The sequence below is a fragment of the Asparagus officinalis genome, chromosome 7, assembly GCF_001876935.1.
Source record: "Asparagus officinalis chromosome 7, Aspof.V1, whole genome shotgun sequence".
Classification (NCBI taxonomy): Eukaryota; Viridiplantae; Streptophyta; class Magnoliopsida; order Asparagales; family Asparagaceae; genus Asparagus; species Asparagus officinalis.
Genome location: NC_033800.1, coordinates 147,110,035 through 147,132,127, shown reverse-complemented (window position 1 = coordinate 147,132,127; position 22,093 = coordinate 147,110,035). Strand labels below are relative to the sequence as shown.

Here is a 22,093-nt window from a genome sequence, read left to right as displayed (position 1 = left end):
CTACGCGACCTCTTCTCCCTCCCCTCTCTAACCCTCGACGCCTACATCGTCCCCTCGCAGGACCCCCACCAGAGCGAGTTCATCGCCGACTGCTTCCAGCGCCGAGCGTATATCTCGGGCTTCACCGGGAGTGCTGGGACTGCCGTCGTCACCAGGGAAAAGGCGGCGCTTTGGACTGATGGGAGGTACTTCCTGCAGGCGGAGAAGGAGCTTGGGAAGGAGTGGGTTCTGATGCGGAGCGGGAATCTGGGGGTTCCGACGATGGCGGAGTGGCTTAATGAGGTTTTGGATGATGGGAGTAGGGTCGGGGTTGATCCTGTGAGTTTGTTGTTTTTTGATTTAGAAAGATTTAATCTTTGATTTTACTCGAGTAATTTTAGGGCCTGTTTGGATTCGTAGGGGGTAAAGGGAAGTTAAGGGAAACTGAGTGAAGGGAAGGGAAAGGAAGGGAAGGGAAAGGAAGGGAAGGGAATTCCCTTCCCCTTGGTTACACCCCAATTTGGGGTAACAATTTTTATACTATTAGGGGGTGAACCAAGGTGAATGGAGGTGAATTAACTTCAACTCCTAAGTGTTCCCAAACAAGGTGAATGAAGGTGAATGGTTCCCCTAACTTCTCTTCACCCTCATTCCCCTCAATCCAAACAAGCCCTTAGGGCTTGTTTGGATTTGGAGGGGGTGAAGGGAAGTTAGGGGAACCAAGGGGAAGTTAAGGGAAGGGAAAGGAATTTCTATAAACTGTTTGGAAATTAAGTAAGGTGCAATCAAGGAAGTTATTTCACCACCGGTTGCGAAAGTTGTAATAACAGAAGGAAGGGAAGGAAAGTAATTAAATGACATAAATACTTCTCACATGTAAAAATTATAAAAAACCTATGAGCAATCGTCAATAAGCCCACTATGAAAATAGAATATCTGATTACTTTATTTATCTGCAGATATTCTTCAAGGTATTCTTATTTCTCTTTTCTTTCTAATCGTCATTGTCTGTCTAGAACTGTAATAATTGGTTTATACAAACAATTGTATATTTGATTCTTATAGATAGAATATTGAAGTTTAGATAACCATGAGAATATTTTTGACTATAACCGATTCTAATAGTGGAACCGTGAAGAGATGATAATACTTTGATTGTTTTAATTCGTTCCAAATAGATAACCTTTTCTTTTTCAAAATTACATTCAGTTATTAATTTTTGTACAAGATAAATCACAAGCGTACATTAAGTAGTAGACGGCCATAATTAAAGTAGTAATAGCTTCATCATGCTGCAAAATAGCTATGGATTTCATTAGAAGTTATGATTTTGATGTGTGGCCTCATTTTAGACTAGAAGCATAGCTTCATCATGCTGCAAAATAATACCCCAGAAAGGCACAAGAAAGTGGAACAGAAACCAAATATAGACCACATTCATACTAAGTTTGGAATGAAAAATAATAAGGACAGTCACATAGCAACATACATACTAAATAGGCAAAAACAACTTACATAAAAAAGGAACATAATTCATAAAATCAAAGTTTTGCAATTAGCACATGTTTCTAGCAAAATATGACCACATGCATACTAAGTTTTGCCATAAGCAACACAAAAACAAACAAGTTTGTAATTGCCACAGATAATCAAATTCGGCAATACAACTTACAAAAATAAATAACAATAGATTCTCAAGATAACATCATCATAAGAAGTTCCTTGCGCTCTTCCAATGGACATCCAAGCAAAGCTTTTAGATCCTCTGGATGCTTAGTTAGGAAAAGATATGCTTGTTTAATTTGAGCAGTCTCAACACCAAGTTCAAGCAAATGATTCCAAACATCACTACTTTTCATTGGAGCACGTTCAAGAGCTTGTATGTATTTATCACCAGTGGATTCAATTGCCTCAGCTATCCTCTGCATACCCTTTATCACCTCCTGATCAACAATAGAAATTTCGTCCTTCGATTTTCTAGTTTTCTTTTGTGAATTTGCAGTTGATTTGGTTTCAGGGGTAATCACATGTTCATCATTGTTGTCATTTGGGTCCTCATCATTAATCCTATCGAAATTCTCTAACAAAATTTCATGTCGAGAAACCATACCATCGATGTCCTCAATTGTATGAGAATCAAAGCCATTGCTTGCACTAAAATCCCTCCTCCTTTCTCGTATCTCAGCCGCAGTTTCAGCAAGTTCCCCATTTGCTCTATCAGCTGCAAAAAGCTCCAATAGTTTATCATAGTTTCGGATAGACTTGGTCCTCCATTCAGCAGCTTCTGGGTGAGCCTGAAACAGATTTGCACCAAATTTTAGCTCACCTTTCCAAGAGGGAAAAAGTTTCAGAAAACAATAAACTGAAACCAACTTCATTATTAGTTTCAGCACACTGCTGAAACCTGAAATGTTTCAGTTTCAGCAGTGTGCTGAAACTGAAACATGAAATTAGGTTTTAGCACACTGCTGAAACCTGATTTCAGGTTTCAGTTTCAGCACAATGCTGAAACTGAATCTCAGTTTCAGCACAATGCTGAAACTAAAATCAAGTTTCAGCAATGTGTGATAAAAAAGATTGTGTAATTTTACCTCGATTAGTCTTCCCAAACCTCAGGTTCCGTACTCCACAAACCCGTGCTTCGATTCCAAGCAAAACCACTTCCAACATTCTTAAATAAATCATAACAAACTGTCCATTTTGACTTCATATATTTCATGCGATTCTTTACTTTTTCCTTATCAAATGGCTTATCGGGAAAGCTTTGCAAAAGTTCGACTACTATTTCATTATAAGCCGTTGATGTAAAATTCCCATCAACTCGGTTTCCCATAACATGTTGATTCAAGTAAGCATCAATTAGCTTATCTTCCATATTAGGAGTCCATATCAAAACATTAGCATTCCTACATCGAGAAGAATCACCTTCCACATTCCTTCTTTTCGACATCCTTTAATTCACACAATAATGTTAGAAGGAATTAATTATTCACAATTCAATAATTGAAAACTATCAATGAGAGATGACATGAGATCACAATAAATAAACTAACATTCATGCTACCGAATTAAAATGATATTAGTCTAACACTTATCAAGTACAACACAAATGAAGAAGATAACCCAAATAGAGAGTACAAATCAAACAAACAATAAGCATAACTAAAATAAATTATCGATGGTAATCTTGCCACATAGCAACCGCGATGCCATCTCTTTTCCACTCCCCTCTACGAACATCTTCGTCCTCATCTACATCATCTTCTTCAAATTGATTTTCATTATGTTGCTCATCCCCTTCCTGAAATTCATCATCTGGATCGACTCCCCTTAAAAAATTATGCAAAATACAACAAGCTAAAATGATCTTGTTTTGTGTTTTAACACTGTAGTTTGGTTCATTTGAACTTGCTATAATGGGAAATCTTTTTTTCAAGATACCAAATGATCTTTCAATGGCATTCCGAAGTGATGCATGTCTTAGATTAAATAACTCGCGTGGATTCTTTGGTGGATTTCTAGAATACTCTTTCAAATGATAGCGTTCCCCTCTATAGGGTGGAAGTAATCCACTTCGTAACATGAATCCAGCATCAACCAGATAATATTTTCCTATAAAACAAGTTCATTTTGATTAGTAGCTTATTACAAAGACACAATTTTAGGCTTTTCTTTAGTTTATAATTCGTGTCCATATTATTCAACAACGTCTAAAATTTTACCAGTCTAAGACGTGGAATTTTAAAATTTCCAGTAGCTGTCATGCATCCAATTTACAATTTCATAAAACAATCACTCAAAAATTACAAAAGGAAATTTTATCAATCTATCGCCAACTTTTTTCCTAAAATTAGAAGTTAATGCCTAATATTATAGATAACTTGTAAATACTTGACATTATTAGAGAATTGGTTAATGCCTCGGAGTTGACATTTCACATCTAACTATTAGCATTAAATTTTTTCGGCAAAGTTTGGTTCCTGTGGTACGGGTATATAGATCAGAGCTTCAACAGCTTACCTAAAAGCAGTCCTGATAAGTCAAATATTGCATATTGAATTTAAAGTAATATTTTTTACTTGAACCTCATTAGAAGAATTAACTCTGTGATGCTCACGATATGCATCCAAACTTTCAGATTCAGAACCTACGAACTCTAAACTTTTAAGTGAAAATATTTTTGAGATGAATTAACAGAAATAAAAAGGAATAAAAAGAAAATCCTATATATGCCTAAGTCGAAATCAATACAGGGAGGAAGTAGAACACTGACACACGATATAATGAATACCAGTTACCCAAATGACATACCATTTCAAACAATTAAAGCATGAATTACGAAATTTTATAAACAGGATAAATAAGCAGGTAACAAATCTAAATCAATAATTTTTTTTCTCAATGCAAATGCAACTATAATTCTAGCGAAATCTCACCTTGTCAACCTCATCCGAAAAGATAAAATTTTGATCACCTACCAATTATTCTCGGAAAACCCTAGATCAAGATCCAGCAAACCCTAGATCTAAGTCGTTCAGAAACTCTTTTGCCAAGATCTGACTAATTTCAACGTAATCAACAATCCAACAGAAGTCTTAAAACTGGAGTAATCTACAAGATCTGCAGTAAATGAATCAACAGAGGAGAGGAAATCTTAACCATTGCAAAATATTTTGAGGACGACCTGGCTCGACGCGGAGAGCGAGCGGAGAGCCATGGCGGCAGCGTAGAGAAAGCGGCAGGCTAGCAGAGAGCGAGAGCAGACGCGGAGGAGAAAAATGACGGAGGCCAGAGCTTAAGCGAGAGGCCAGAGAGATGCGGGAGGAGACAATGGCGGAGCAGAGAGCAAACGGAGAGTTTAATTACTGCTGGTGTAGTGAGTCAAAAATCAGCCGTTTCGGATTTTAGATTCTTAGCTGCGGTTAAATTATGTCTCTCTACAGTTTGTTGTATTCTCCCTCTTTACCTTTCACCCCCATTACCCCAAATTTGGGGGTGGGAGAAGATCCTAGTGATATTTCTCACCTTCCGTTTCACTCCTCACCCTTAATTACTGCTATATTTAATTCCCAAACAAACAAACAAGGTGAAAAGTTACCCTCCCTTCCCCTCACCCCCATTACCCTCAATCCAAACAGGGTGTTAGGGTAAATTTCACGAAATTAGAACAGTTACTCGCACCTTTTGTTACAGAAAATACCTTAAACTAAAAATTGGCTGACCAAAAAAAAAAAAAAATTCATATGTTGTCAGGGAACTATCCATGAATTTAAAAACCCCCACAATCTCAACCCTAACCCTAGACCCCAATGCTCAAATCCCTACGCTCCCTCTTTTCTCTCCCCTCTTTAACTCTCGGCGCAATGTTGTCCCCTCTCAAGACCCTCACCAGAGTGAGCTCATTGTTGGCTCCTTCCAGTGCTGAGCTTATATCTCGGGGTTCACTGTGAGTGCTCGTACTGCTGTTGTTATGAAGGAGAAGGCGGCGCTATGGGTTGAATCGGTTGATGGGAGGTATTTTCTTCAGGCTGAGAAAGAGCTGGGGAAGGGATGGGTGTTGATGCAGAGTGGGAATTTGGGGTTCTGACTATGGCGGAGAGGCTTAATGAGGTCTTGGATGATGGGTGTAGGATTGGGATTGATCCTATGGCTATGAGTTTTTCCTTTGAGAATGATTGGGTCTTTTTGATGTTGGATTTTGAATTTAGGGTAAATTTCGTTAAACTAGAACTGTTAGTTGCACCTTTTGGTCTAGGAAATACAATAAACTTAAGCAAAAAAAAAAAAAAAAAAAAAAACAAAAAAAAAAAAAAAAAAAAAAAACAAACAAACAAACAAACAAAACATATATTGTCAGAGAACTATCCATGAATTAAACAACCCCCTCAATCTCAACCCTAACACAACCCCAAGCTCAAATTCCTAGGCTCCCTCTTCTCCCTCCCCTCTCTCCGTCGACGCCTGCATTATCCCTTCTAGGACTCTCACCCACGGACTGGCGACGAGCATCTGTACTGGGATTTATTGGGAGTGCTGGCCCTGGAGAAGGCTATGTTTTGGACTGATGGGAGGAATTTTCTTCATACAGAGGAGTTGGGGAAGGAGTGGTTTCTGATGAGGAGTGGGAATTTGGGGGTCGCGATGGTGGTGGAGTGGCTTAACTAGGTGCTGGATGATGGATGTAGGTTTGGGACTGATCCTGTGAGTTTTTTTATTTAGAAAGATTGGGTTTTTTTTGATGTTGGTTAGTTGATTTTAGGATAAATTTCAGAAAATTTGAACTGTTTGTTACTTGCACTTTTCATTACAGAATGATACAATAAACCTAAAATTGGCAGAAAATTACCAGAATATAACATCAGAAAACTATCTATGAATTAAAAAACCCTCTCTATCTCAAGCCTGGGCCTAGACTCCAAGTTCAAATCCCTACGCGACCTCTTCTCCCTCCTCTCTCCCTTGACGCCTACATTATCTCCTCTTAGAACTCTCACCAGAGCGAGTTTGTTGCTGCCTGTTTTCAGTACTGAGAGTCTCGTGGTTTATTGGGGTTGCTGAGACTGCTGTTAATATGAAGGAGAAGGCTGCACTTCGGACTGATGGGAGGTAGATTCTGCAGGCAGAGAAGGAGCAGGAGAAAGATTGGGTTTTGATGCGGAGTGAGAATTTGCGGTTTCCGAGAATGGCAAATTGGCTTAATGATGTTTTCGATGATAGATGTAGAATTGGTATTGATCCTGTGAATTTTTTATTTAAAAATATTAGATCTTTGATTTTTCTTATTTAAATTTAGGGCAAATTTCACAAAACTAGAGCTGTTACTTGCCCTTTTTATTATAGAAAAATACTATAAACTTAAAATTCAGGAGAACAATATCATATATTGTCAGAAAACTATCTATGAATAGAAAAACCGCACTAATATCAACCCTAACCCTCGACCCCAAGCTCAGACCCCTGTGCGACCTATTTTCCCTCCCCATTTCTCTCCCTTGATGCCTACATTAACGCCTCTGAGGACCCTCATTAAAGCGAGTTCATCGGCGACTGCCTTCAGCCCCAAGCTTATATCTCGGGATTCACTAGGAGTGCTGGCATTGCTGTTGTTACGAAGGAAAAAAAGCGATACTTTGGACTAATGGGAGGTATTTTCTTCAGGACTAGAAGGAGGTGGGGAAAGATTGGGTTTTGAAGCAGAGTGGGAATGTGGGGGTTCTGACAATGGCAGAGTGGCTTAATGAGGTTTTGAATGACGAGTAGAGGATCCGGATTGATCCTGTGATTTTTTTGATTGAGAAATATTTGATCTTTTTGATGTTGGTTTAGTTAAAGGGTTAGTTTCAGAAAAATACTATTAACTATTTTTTGTAGAAAAATACCATAACTTAAAAGATCAAAATAGAAATATCATACACTCTCACTCCTTTTTTTAGTAGCTCATTTTGCTAAACTAGACTACTCATATCTAGTATCCCTTTTTATAAAACTATCATGAACTGCAATTTGCACAAAAGTACCATACCTTATTTTGTCATATAAAATGCCATGTATTTCAAATTAGTAGAGAAAGGCTATATTCTGTCAAAAAACAATCCATAAAATAAATGCTATGAACTTTATTTATGTTTATAAATCTACCATGATTTTTGAGATGATGTCACTAAATCGCCAAATTATATGAACTTTACATTATTCTCAGATTACTGAAACTTTTAAGTATTATAACAAAATATCAGTATGCAGTACTTTTGTATTGATTTGAAAATTTGTGATACTTTTCTTCAATAAGTGGTAGTTTTGGACCAAACTATATTTGAGAAACTTACCATTAGTTTTGTGCCAAACTATATTTGAGAAACTTACCATTAATTTTAATGTTGGAGCAGTTTCTGTTTTCTTCTGATGCTGCAGAGGAGCTGAAAGAGGAGATTTCAAAGAAAAACCATGAGTTGGTTTTCGTGTATGATTTCAATCTTGTGGATAAGGTGTGGGGAGAATCGCGGCCCAAGCCTCCGGTTAGACCAATCAGAGTGCATGATATTAAATATGCTGGTGTGGATGCCTCATCGAAGCTGTCTTCATTGAGAGCTGGACTTGCTGAAGCTGGATGTACTGCAATTGTTGTAACCATGCTTGATGAAGTTGCTTGGTTGTTGAACTTGGTAAGTTTTTATGACATTTAGATAGTTAGTTTTTTCTAGCTGCCCTTCTAACAGCTGGAAATGTATACAATCTCAATATACTAGTTTATGCTGTATTTAAGTCATTCACAGATGGCCATTATTGTGTATGATGCCCAACAGCTGAGATCCTTTTCTTTTTCATTTCTAGCTTTGTGATGCTTTCACTGATAGTTTTGTGCATACTTCCTTCTCTTCATGCAGAGAGGAGATGATATTCCGCATTCGCCTGTGGTATATGCATACCTAATTGTGGAGAATAACAGTGCTCGATTATTTGTTGATAATTCCAAAGTCACTGATGAAGTAATCGTCCATCTTGCAAATGCTGGAGTAGAAGTGAGGCCATATGATACCATCTTGTCTGAAATAGAGAGGTAAATTTTATTTTTGAGTTTTAAGTTTTTTTTTGTGAATATTGTTTATCAAATTATAGATTCTTTATGACACCTAATATTGGTGCCATTGCTGAGACTGAAACTTGGTTTCAGGAACTTTCTCCTGTCATTTTAACTTTTCAAGTGTACTAATCTGCTTATCCTTGCACTCTCTACCTCAGTTTCTTTGAGCTTGTTGTTTGGGAACTACAACTTCCCATTTCCTTGATTTATTTTTTGACACAAAGTTTGGAAGATTTATAGATGTTTTGCGCTAGAAAAAGAGATGAGTGACATCCATCTCATCTGCTTGCCTGTTGCTGTTTTAAAATTTTTAATTAATATACTGGGAAAAGTTCTTGGCCAGCATCCATGCATTCTGAACTTGAAATTAATGACACATATCTAGAACTTTAGAAAAACATATTTTTAAAGTCTTTTTGTTCCTTGGACTGAATTATTGTAATTTTCTCCAGAATGGCAGAGCAAAAGGCAAAACTATGGTTGGACTCTTCAAGTGTGAATGCTGCAATTGTTAGCAAATTTATGTCTGCTTGTGATAAGAATATTAAAAAATTTGGAACCAATGGGAAGAACAGAAATGTGAAGACATCTAAGGATAATCCCCTAGTCAAAAGTCATGATGCCAAAAGTGAAGGGCCTAGTGTCTATTACAAGGTTTCTCCTGTCACCCATGCCAAATCAGTGAAAAACGAGGCAGAGCTTGAGGGTATGCGCAGTTCACATTTGAGGTAACATAATTGAACCTGGATATTGTTACTGATTCTGTATGTACTTTGCAAACAACACAGACACATATTCATACACACATATGTCTACGTACACACACACATACAGATAGAGACACAGACGCGTACACATGTGCACACATGCACACATGCCAAATTATCAGTTCTTTGCTTGAAGGCAATACACCTGCTGTCACAACAGATGAATTGTTTTCCTTGTTCCAGTTAGTCTTGCAGAAGATTTGAATCAGTTACTTCATTACTAAAAATAGATTGAAGTCTAAAACTGCGAGAGAATTAGTAGTTTCCTGTCATGTGACAGCATCTATTAGATTCTACAATTAGATGTTCAATTAACTAAATTTTTTGTTCTGTTCTGTCATCCTCTGGATGTAAAGTACATCATAAGAATAATATTGCTTATGATGTTGTTAGAAGACAAATATATTTGTATGTTGGACATGCTTGTTCCCGAAGTGATAAAAATATGTTCCTTGCAGAGATGCCGTTGCTTTAGCAGAATTTTGGTCTTGGCTGGAAGAAGAAATTCTTAAGAATGTGGATCTAACTGAAGTAGAAGTTTCTCAGAAACTACTTGATTTTCGTAAAAAGCAAGCTGGTTTTATCGACACAAGCTTTGAGACCATCAGCGGTATTTTATCATGCTTTTATTTGGTTTCTTTATACATTGGTTCGCCTATGTTGCTGTATTGGGAATTCTATGAAGATCTTTGCCCTGGTGTATTCACCATAACTAACCTCTGGGCTCTGGAGTTAATTGTAGTCTTTATTAGTATAAAAGTGTCATTTTTAAGTTTCTTTGTCATTGAATTTCTTTTTTTTTTCTTTTGTAAATCTGAATTTTTGTTTTTGTTTGATCTTTCTGGAAAACTTTCTGTGTCAATTCACATATTTATTACTTTCTTATGGGTGGGGGGTGGGGGGGTGGGGCGCTATTATCCGTGTTCATTCTTTAGATACATAGAACACTCTGATACTCTACCATGAGCATGAATTGTTACTTTTACTACTATTTCAGTTGAAGGAATAATGTTATTGATTTTGTGTTGAAGATTTCACAGATAATTTATATTTCCTGGGTTCTTTTTTGGATTAGTAATAAGTTATTGACTGATATCTAGGATACGGACCAAATGGTGCAATCATACATTACAGGCCCTTACCGGAAAACTGCAGTATTGTTGATGACAAGAACCTTTTCCTCCTAGATAGTGGTGCCCAGTATGTTGATGGTACTACTGACATTACAAGGACAGTACATTTTGGCGAACCATCTTCAAGACAAAAAGAGTGTTTCACGCGAGTCTTACAGGTGCTCCATATATATTTTTTAACATCACACTTTGATATTTGAAGTTAGACAGCCATATTTGAACTTTATATCGAAGACGGTAAGTAGTGTTTTCTTTATAGGGCTCTTAGGCGTTGTTTTTGTTTACTTTCCCAATCTCCTTTATTAGACATGTTACTTAAGATACTGCATTGTTGTATAGGGACATATAGCTCTTGATCAGGCAATATTCCCTGAAAATACTCCTGGTTTTGTTCTTGATGTGTTAGCACGGTCTTCTCTCTGGAAAATTGGGCTTGATTATCGCCATGGTGATTTTCTTTACTATAAAAATTGATGTTCAGTCAGTGCAGACATGAATTGCCTGCTTAAAGGCTGTTAAAATTATATATTGACTCTACTTGTTTCAGGGACTGGTCATGGTGTAGGTGCTGCATTAAATGTGCATGAAGGTCCACAGAGTATAAGCTTCCGATTTGGAAATATGACTCCATTGCGGGAGGGTATGATTGTTAGCAACGAACCTGGTTATTATGAAGATCATTCTTTTGGGATTAGAATAGAGGTACCCTCCTTAATTTTAAATCTTGAAGTCAATTAATACTTTCATGCTAACTATGTTTCTTACACCTAAAAACTTTGATTGGGGATTTGCATTTTAATGCTAGGAATTTAAAGCATCTGAATTTTCGTCTACATAAATTGCTAATATATGAAAACACTTGCTTCAGTTTCTGGTGAATTTGCTTTGTATATTTAGTTGCAGAGACTATCCTTGATCATGCTAAAAGGTATACACAGATTGATTATTAATTACATATTGTCTTTGCCGAAACTTCTCAGCATCATGCTCGAAGGTACATAAACAGATGTATATTTGTTTAATGTATCATGTTTCTTACCCCTGTTTCTAGTCATGCTAAAAGGTGCCAGGCAGATACTTATTTAATTGCCATGTCATGTTGTGAAAACTGTTCTATTTCTTGGAGGAAATTTTTTCTGCAACACTGTATCATGTTGTTGATATGGTTGTCTGAATGCTTCAAGGAAGTAGTGGACTGCAAGTTCATGTTGTTCATAGTGTTAGCGGAACTGACAAATTCAAAACAGGCTGTAAAATCATTCAAATATCTGAGGTCACCAAAAAGAATGAAGTGAATTGAAGCAGGCTACTACCATTGTTTGAGTTATAAAAGTCAATTCTCAGTAGCCAGTATTACATATGATGATGCTTGCAATGCAGATGCATCATATATTTTGGTCTGTCCCATAATTTTATAATCTTTCTTGCCAAAACCATATTTTCTTCATCTATTCTTATCTACTTTAGATATTTATTGTAGTATTTTAAGCACTCAGGCAGGAAAGAATAAAAGTTTTTTTTTCCTGTTAACCTCTATTATGACAGTCCTTTGATTTATTTCAATGTAGAATTGAATTCATGATTCTTACAGGTTGAAATGTCCCTTTCCTTCATATTATATAAGTTAATGTTGTAGCGGAGACGAATAAGACTTGTTTCATAAATGTATTGTTGTCATTAGGTTTTTTCTGTAGGTAATTATTTCACATTGTATCATGAGCTGTATCTTTAGTTTTAATAAGTCAGTTTGCTAAGATAATTTCTGTAAGAACATTTGATGCGGTTTTCTACACTTGAGTTTTTCATTTTCTTCATAAAACCTTCTGCAGAATCTTCTTTATGTTGTTGAGAAGAATTTACCAAATGCATTTGGAGGCATCGGATATCTGGGTTTTGAAAAGCTTACATTTGTTCCAATTCAGGTATGTATGACATTTTTTACTTAATTATCATCACCTTCTCGACAGTGAGCTATACCTGGTAACTGAAATACCATAGATTTTGTTCGCGATGTGGCATTTCACATGTTCACAGTAGATACACTGGAACACTTTCTTGGATAAATTTAAATACTAATTGTGGCATGTTCTTTACTTTGCTACTTTGATCAGTATAACAAATGTGCAATTGGATTTTTAACCCATACCGTAACATAGTGCATTTCCATTGATTTTTAACCTTGTTTCATATGATTTTAGGCATTGTTAGGATAAATTTAGTCACTAAACCTTTTTATTTAGGGGTTTCTCAATATTAGTTCCTTAAGCCATTAGTATTTTGATATTAGTCCCCCAAATATTCATATTTTGATATTATTCCCTCAAATCCTTTAAGTGTGTTGAAATAAGTCCTTTTGTTACTTCTTTTTGTTAAAATGCCAACCATGGTTGTATAATTGCAAAGTCACCCCATCCCCCTCTCTCATCCCCATTAATCCTATTTGCCTTAAAAATTAGAAACTTTATTAACAAAGTTATTTGAACCTAGAGCATGATTCAAGAGCTTAAACATTTTTAGGGATAACAATAATTTGATGGAGATGACATCTTGAGGAGGCATTGCGGGTTTTTTTTGTAGCTTTTGGTGGAGAAAGTAGCCATTACTTTCATGGGGTTAGCTAAAAGGATGGTTATTGGGGAAGATAACTATCTGACTGACTTTGGGTTTAAAATTTTTAAATGGGTTAGGATGTTATTTAAATTAAGGTTTTTACATGAGAACTATTAGAGATGATAAATCAGAATTGCTCAACTTTATTCATGTACATAGGTGTGTGTGTGTGTGTGTATATATATATATATATATATATATATATATATATATTGAGTACATAACACATATGAGTAATAGGTTAATGGGCCTAAACCCGATAACCCAATACTAATACCAACACCCCCTCTCAAGTTGGAGCATATATATCAATCATGCACAACTTGTTACACAAAATGGAAAACACCTTAGGTGATGTAGCTTTAGTGAGAATGTCAGCTAACTGTTCTGAAGACAGAGTGAACTGAAGAGAGATCACTTTTTTCCCCAAACATCTTAGACAAAATTACAATCAACCTCAATGTGTTTAGTTCTCTCATGAAACACTGGATTCTTTGCAATATAAATAGTTGACTGGTTATCACAATACATAGACATAGATTCAAGTTGAGTAAAACCAAGCTCTGTCAACAATTTTTGCAACAACATCATGTCACAGACAGTGTGAGCCATAACTCTGTATTCTGCCTCTGCACTAGATCGAGATACCACATATTTTTTCTTACTCTAAGTTACCAGATTTCCTCCAATAAAGGTATAAAATCCAGAAATAGACTTTCTATCTCCTATGTCTCCCGCATACCCAGCATCAGAAAAAAACAGAGATGTGTAAATATCCATGTTTCTTATACAGTAATCCTTTTTCAGGATAGCTTTTAACATACGCTAAAATCCTCAAAGCAGCTGTCCAGTGAACCTCTCTTGGTTTATGTATAAACCTACTCAGTACTCCCACTGCAAAGGTAATATCAGGCCTGGTCACAGTAAGGTAGATCAACTTGCTAATCAATCTTTTTTATCGACCTGCATCATCTAAGAGAGGACTATTATCACGCCACAAATCCACATTCACCTCCATTAGAGTGTTTACTGGCTTACACCCCAAAAGACCCATTTTTCCTAACAGATCCAATACATATTTCCTTTAAGATGGAAGGAAACGGTCTTTTTAATACACAATCTCAATCCCAAGAAAGTATTTGGGTTTTTTCATATCTTTGGTCATAAAGTGACGTGAAAGGTACTCTCTAGTCTCTGCTAAGGCAATAAGGTCACTCCCAGTCAGCAGGACGTCATCAATATATACGGTCAGAATCACCAAATCAGATATAGTGCGTCGGATAAAGATTGAGTGATCTGACTGACATCATTTAAAACCGATACCAGATATAGCAGTACTGAATTTCTCAAACCATGCCCGTGGACTTTGTTTGAGACCATAAATCGCCTTTTTAAGCCTACAAACAGTATTCTTCCACTGAACAACATACCCCGGAGGTTGCTATACAGAAAGATATTTTTAACATCCAGCTAAAACATGATCCAGTCCAGATTAACAGCCATAGAGAAAATGAGGTGAATAGAATTGAGACGGGCAACGAGGGAGAACGTCTTAAGATAGTCGACCCCATAAGTTTGAGTATAACCCTTAGCAACAAGACGAGCTTTATAGCGATCAACAGAACCATCTGTGTAATACTTCAAGATATATACCCACCGACAACCAATCACAGTAGCACCTGTAGGAAAATAAATAAGATCCCAAGTCCCTCTGAAAACAAGTGCATTCATCTCCTCATCTATGGCCTGTTTTCAAGCAGGAACTAACACGGCCTCCTCATATGACCTGTGTATAGATATAGATGATAAGGACAAAGCAAATTGACGAGAAGATGGAGTAAGACGGTTATAAGAAACAAAATCAGATATAAGATGATTAGTACAAGACCGTTTACCTTTTTGATGAGCAATATGAATATCCAGATCAGAAGCAATAGAAGTATTAGTAGGAGGCAGGCTGGTAACTGGAGATGACCTATCGGCTGGAGCAGAGAGGGGCATTACCTTTTCTACGACGAGAATACGTCAGTAGTGGCGGTGGTGTAGGTGGCACATTAGAGTCATCCTGTAATCCTCGAGAAGACACGTCAGTAGAAGGAACTGAAGCAGACAATGAAACAGTAGTAGGAGCAATAGATGGTAGAGGAACACAGGGATCGACAGTTGGAGATGAACCAGCCGAAGAGAAGTATGGAACAAACTCAAAAAAGGTAACATCAACGGACACAAAATACCTCATGGTGGATGAATTATAACATCGATAACATTTTTGAGTACGCGAATAACCAACAAAGACACACTTAATAGACCGTGAAGACAATTTATCTAGTGCTGGAGATAAATCTTGAACAAAATAAGTACAACCAAAGACACGAGGAACCACAGAAAAATCTGTTTCTCAGGATAAATGCAGGTGAACGGTCTTTTATCATTAAGAACAGAAGAGGGCATTCTATTGATCAAGAAACATGCACTAAGAATAACATCAGACCATAAATATTTTAGAATATTCATATGTAACATCAAAGTTCTAGCAACATCTAAAATATGTCTATGCTTCCTCCCAGCAACTCCATTTTGTTGTGAAGTGTGAGAGCATGAAGTTTGATGAAGAATACTAATATTTGCACAAAAACGAGAGACATCATTTTTCATGTATTCCAAAGCATTATCAATACGAAGAATACGAATAGAAGTAGAAAATTAATTTTTTATTTCATTGTAAAACATTTCAATAACAGTTAAAACCTCAGACCTCTCTTTTAACAGATAAAGCCAAATCATGCGAGAGAAGTCATCAACAAAGACAATGAAATATTTAAAAGTTATCATCACCTTCTCGACAGTGAGCTATACCTGGTAACTGAAATACCATAGATTTTGTTCGCGATGTGGCATTTCACATGTTCACAGTAGATACACTGGAACACTTTCTTGGATAAATTTAAATACTAATTGTGGCATGTTCTTTACTTTGCTACTTTGATCAGTATAACAAATGTGCAATTGGATTTTTAACCCATACCGTAACATAGTGCATTTCCATTGATTTTTAACCTTGTTTCATATGATTTTAGGCATTGTTAGGATAAATTTAGTCACTAAACCTTTTTATTTAGGGGTTTCTCAATATTAGTTCCTTAAGCCATTAGTATTTTGATATTAGTCCCCCAAATATTCATATTTTGATATTATTCCCTCAAATCCTTTAAGTGTGTTGAAATAAGTCCTTTTGTTACTTCTTTTTGTTAAAATGCCAACCATGGTTGTATAATTGCAAAGTCACCCCATCCCCCTCTCTCATCCCCATTAATCCTATTTGCCTTAAAAATTAGAAACTTTATTAAAAAAGTTATTTGAACCTAGAGCATGATTCAAGAGCTTAAACATTTTTAGGGATAACAATAATTTGATGGAGATGACATCTTGAGGAGGCATTGCGGGTATTTTTGTAGCTTTTGGTGGAGAAAGTAGCCATTACTTTCATGGGGTTAGCTAAAAGGGTGGTTATTGGGGAAGATAACTATCTGACTGACTTTGAGTTTAAAAATTTTAAATGGGTTAGGATGTTATTTAAATTAAGGTTTTTACAATGAGAACTATTAGAGATGATAAATCAGAATTGCTCAACTTTATTCAAAGTACTCAGGAACTGACCGATCGTCCTGTTAAAGGGAAAAAAGTCGTTCATACAGCTCGAACATACGAGATGCATTCTTCTCATTGTCATACATGAGTTTTAAATTATCCCACATCTCCTTAGCAGTGGTCGAGAACATGACACTGCTACTGATCTGCGCTTCCATGTTGTTAAGAAGCCAAGTCATCACACAACAGTCAACAGAGATCTATGCAGTATACATAGGATCTGTAGAAGTAGTGGGTGAGGCCAGAAGATGAGCCAATTTGTTCTGAGCGCCAATGAAGATGCGGAAGGTCTGTACCCAAAGGAGATTGTTGGTGCCATTTAACGTCACAGTGGTCCCCAAGACAACATTGGATGCAGAAATCTCAGTAACAACAGTAGTAGTAACGACAGAAGAGATGTCAGACATCGTTACAAATCAGGATAGTAGTAGCAAAGCAGAAGAATCTTAATCATAGAAGTAGAATCATTTGAAATCAACACATAAGTAGAAGAATCGTAATCTTCTTCTTTGTCTTCCCCCTTTTTTGTCACTGTTCAGATCAGAGATCGGATAGATTTGAGGTAGAAGGCGGCGACGGCGATTGAAGACGAATGAGCCATTGAGGTTGAAGGCAGCAGGGATCAAAGGTTTTGGTGGCTGCGGGCTTCGCTTTAAAGATCGACTCCAGCTTTGATTTGAGGGCTAGAAGTTGCTGCCGTTGTTCGGAGGCGGAGGAGGAAGGGAACTGGGCGTTGATCTGGAGGAAGGAGTGGTGATCTTAGAGGAAGCTAAGAGCGGTGGCGACGAGCACAGAGGGCGGCGACGATGGCGGTGAGCACAAAGGGCGACAAGGACGGCTGCGACGAGCAGAGAGAGCGGCAAAGAAGATGATGGAGGTCGAATTTTCTCTCTCTCTCTCTCTCTCCCGATTCAGATCTCAGATCGACGAAGATGATGGAGAAATCGGCGTCGGTGGCGGAGGTTGATATTGTTGTCGGCGAGTGACGGAGAAGGTGGTGTCGGTGGCGAGTGACGGAGGGCTTCGAGGATGAGGAGAGAGTGGCGGCGGCTAGGGTTCGGGTAGAAATAGGGTTTTTGAGGGCAAATGAAAAGAAAGAAGACAGTCTGTAGAGAGGGATGCGATATTTAAAAAAAAATAAGATTAGAGTTTGGAGGTTTGCTTTGAACCATGTTAGAGATGATAAATCAGAATTGCTCAACTTTATTCATCTACATAGGTCATTCTATATATATATATATATATATTATATATATATATATTATATATATATATATATATATATATATATATAGGAGTACATAACACATATGGGTAATAGGTTAATGGGCCTAAACCCGATAACCCAATACTAATACCAACAAGAACCATCTTAACTTTTGCCTAAATTGTAATTTACCACATTTAATTTTTTTTTTGATATAAACCACTTCAATTTCCTTACATGTTCTCAATGCCATGCCTTTACCACTATTCAGCCCTAAAATTTTTAAAAATACCCACTTTACACTTTCCTCTCTGCACCTTCTTTCTTCCCTTCTCTCCCCCTCCTCTTGCTTCCCCTCTCCCCCTCCCGTCCTCCCCTACCTCATCCTTTCCCTCACCTCTCTATCTCCTCTTCTTCCTCCATCTCCTCCACCTCCACCTCCGCCTCCTCTCTTTCTTCTCCTCTTCCCCTCCCTGTCCTCCTCCACCTCCGTCGTCTCCTTCATTTCTAGGGTTTCTTGTCGGATCAAAGGCTGGAGCGACACAGATATGACCATTTCAAGTCGGATATCGTTTTTGAGGCCCATGTCGGACATGTCGGGGGATATTGCGGACACATCGGGCCGATTTTCAGCATTGAAAAATAAGAAATCAGCTGATTTTTTTATTTTATTTTTATTTTTTTTTGAGTTGATAAGTATTGAGGTTTGAGTTTAATATTGAAAAGCCTAACTTGATTAATTCTTTTTTTCGCCTTTTGTTCTCGTAGTAACCTGATAGCATATAATACAGATTAGGGCAAAGAAAAAATATTGCTCTCTTTCCTGCTGTGATCTCCTCTCGTTCGTCTTCATCTCTACAAATTGAGAATTTATAAAAGCGTGATGTAAACAATAAGTTTGAACCGTAGCTTGAAATCAATTCAAAGTCTAACACTTTATGTCAAATTTATGCAAGACACTTTACTTCATGTTAATTTTATGCAAGGCACTTCGAAAGTTCTAGTTTGACAATGTGTATTTTATTTATTTGTTGGCAATAGTATTCTAATGCTTCCCTTCAAGAAATGGAAAACAACTCGTGTCTTGATGATGAATGCTCAACTTAAGTAGGATAAGCTATAACAAAAGAAGTGCATTCCATCTTGGTGACCAAAATTGAATAGAAATCCATCCGATATAGCAATCCGATATTTAGTATGTCCCCTGACATATCCCGATTTTCGCTATCCGACATGAATTTTAGTTGTCCGACATGAACCCGACATCCAACATTTAAAACCTTGGTTTCTACAAACTCTTAAGACCTTCCCTCCTCTTCCCCTCCACCTACCTTCCCCTCTCCCCTCCTCCTTCATTCTCATCTTCCTTACCTCCTTCCTCTCCTCCTCCTCCTCCCCCGTCCCCTATCTCTCTCCACTCTTGTTGCCGATCTTCGTCCCTCTCCTCCTGCCACCAACCTCGCCAACTTTCCTACCCCTCTCTGCTTCGTCTCCTCTCCTTTTTTCTCTTGGGTTAGATTGAGGCTGTTATAGTAATTTTACTTTTTTAAAAATAGAAAATATTGAAAAATGTGACATTGAGAACATGTAAGTAAACCAAGGTGGTTTACATAAAAAGTAAAATAAAATAAAGGTGGTACAATGCAATTTGGATAAATGTTAAGGTGATTTTCGTGTAAAAACCCTTAAATTAATGGGTTGGGGTTCATAAGGGTGGTGAGGGTATCATTGGAGAAGAAGTTATGTGAATTACATTTGAATTCTAAATAAACGGGTATGGGTTAGGGTTAGGGTTAGGTTTAGGGCTAGGGTTAGGGTTAGGTTTTTTGGTTAGGGTTAGGGTTATTTTTTTGGTTAGGTTAGATGGGTTTAGGGTTAGGGTTAGGATTGGGGTTAGGTTAAGGTTGGCTTAGGGTTAGTGTTTGGGTTTGGGGTTGAGGGTTAGGGTTTGGTTTAGTTTAGGGTTAGGGTTAGGGTTAGGGTTAGGTAGGTTAGGGCTAGGGCTAGGGCTAGGGTAGGGTTACGGTTAAGTTAGGTTAGGGTTAGGGTTTGGCTTAGTTTAGGGTTAGGGTTAGGGTTGGGGTTGGGGTTAGGGTTCTAGTTGGGGTTTCCTAGGTGTAGATGTGGTTTTGGGTATTGGGAGTGGGGGTATAATTATCCGTTCTATAAAAATGTTAAATGTGCCAGAATGTTCCCTAACATATTTAACCCCAACTAACCACAAGGACTAGTATCAACATATTTATGCCGTCGTGGGGACTAATATCAAACTACTAATGATGTATAAGGGACTAATATCGAAAACCCCCTTTCATTTATCAACTACTTGTCTCTTTCTTGATAACTATTCATGCTACATGAAAATATATTCTTCAGATTTTCCTTAAAACAATTCATAGAAGACTTAAGCAAGTAGTCCTGGTTTTAGTATAATCTGCTGAATCTTCTGATTAAGACAGATAATTGTAGTATTTTTGGTGATTACTTCATTGTCATCTTAGTTGATCTTCATATTGCCTTTTATCCGTTGGATTTTAGTATGAAAATACAAATTCATGTTGTTTCTTTATCTTACTGGATTGTTTTTTCTTTGTGCTTGCAGTCTAAACTAGTTGACTTGTCCTTGTTATCTTCATCAGAAACCAATTGGTTGAATGATTATCATTTAGAAGTCTGGGAAAAGGTCAGTGGGATTAAAGATCCAATTCCACCTTCAATTTTCTATTTGTTGCTTGATTTGGTTGTATTTGTAAGCTAGCAACTATTGATCATGGATTCTGTATCAAGTAATATTCCCTTTATAGACTGTAATCACCTCTCAAAAAGCTTTAGAGAAACGTGAGAAGTAATATATGTTTATTTTTCTATTTTTTTAGCTTCCACCAAATGATTATAAAATCTTTTTGAAATGCACACAAGCGTCTGAAACATTTTGTTCTGCAACTTGATTTGCAGGTATCACCATTGCTGGAAGGCTCTGCTCAAGAATGGCTATGGAACAATACCAGGCCCCTTCAGAAGAAATAATGTCCGTCCTACCTATCAATATATTTCCACCATATAGATTCTCTTCATCACTGTACATATTATCGACGAGATGCTCCCGAAGGAATACAAATCTTTTAGAAGATGGGATCAGTAAACAAGCATTGAAGCAACAAGCAACAAGGACAACTAAACTTCGGCTTTGCTGGTATTCTTGTAGGGTGTATACTTGGAGGGTGAAATTGCCATGAGGAGCATTCAAGTAGCCCTTTTTGAGGCCTCTTTGCAAGAAAATAGGCCTCATTTATTTGCTGCTAAGCTTTTTCCAGACCAACGAGGATCTTACGTAGTAAAATCTGTGTTCTTATATTGGTTTGAATGCAATAAGTTCACGCAATTATTTGTCAATAATAATTGTTATTGGTCCGAAAAGAGAAAACGAGAGAACCCTCTCACATCGAGGCTCAACTCCTGCAATTTTTTGGCGTCATCCACGAGCGTAATGTTTGAAAGTCTACATGAAACGGTTCTTTTCTCATTTATCATTATGCTTGTAGTCTTCTGCATCATTTGCTGTAAGATTTTATGGTATCCAACGTATCGATAAAGGGAACTATTACTAGTTCTTTAAATTTATAGACATGTAGTGCTTGGGATGAGGATCAAGTTCCGGGCCGGGTAAAATCGGAGCCCGGGCCCGGTTACCTCGGGCCGGGTCCGAGCTCGGGCATGAGCGGGCCGGTTTGTTTTTTTAAAATTTTTTTAATCTCTTTAAAATTTTAATTATACATAAAAAATTATACAAAATTTTAATAAAAAATAATAATATTATTAATCACTTGAAATTATATAAATTACAAATTTAAAAAATTATAAAAATAAAAGATGATCAAAATAACTTCTTTATTAATAATTAATAAATCCTTTACAAATATAAATTTATTTTAGAATTCGTCGCATCACAATAGATGAGTACATCCTAACTAGGTTGGCACCTATATCACTATTATTTGTAACTGTTTTTAAAATAATTCATTACAAATTTTCAGCTAAGAAATAAAAATTATAATTTGATGAATATTGTTTAATATTTATATCTATTTGCTAGTCCAAACTCTTCAAATTTATCTTCAATTCCAGCCAACCGATCGATGTCTTGCGTTCTCTTCTCGTACCTCCACAA

General features: G+C 37.0%; 1 protein-coding gene and 1 long non-coding RNA gene across 2 annotated transcripts; one reads left to right on the top strand and one right to left on the bottom strand.

The window, feature by feature from the left end:
- LOC109847937 (probable Xaa-Pro aminopeptidase P) lies at positions 4-21,434 on the top strand (the record flags this gene model as incomplete). The annotated part of the gene is made up of 11 exons (XM_020417167.1): positions 4-318; positions 7,866-8,141; positions 8,364-8,536; positions 9,013-9,288; positions 9,786-9,937; positions 10,428-10,618; positions 10,800-10,908; positions 11,008-11,162; positions 12,290-12,382; positions 20,528-20,608; positions 20,881-21,434. Coding segments are annotated over 11 exons (1,893 nt in total), but the record flags the coding sequence as incomplete, so codon positions are not given.
- On the bottom strand, positions 1,477-2,601 carry LOC109848317. Its single transcript, XR_002248766.1, has 2 exons — positions 2,571-2,601; positions 1,477-2,273 (listed from the first exon to the last, which is right to left on the bottom strand). It is a non-coding gene; the product is annotated as an uncharacterized LOC109848317 (long non-coding RNA).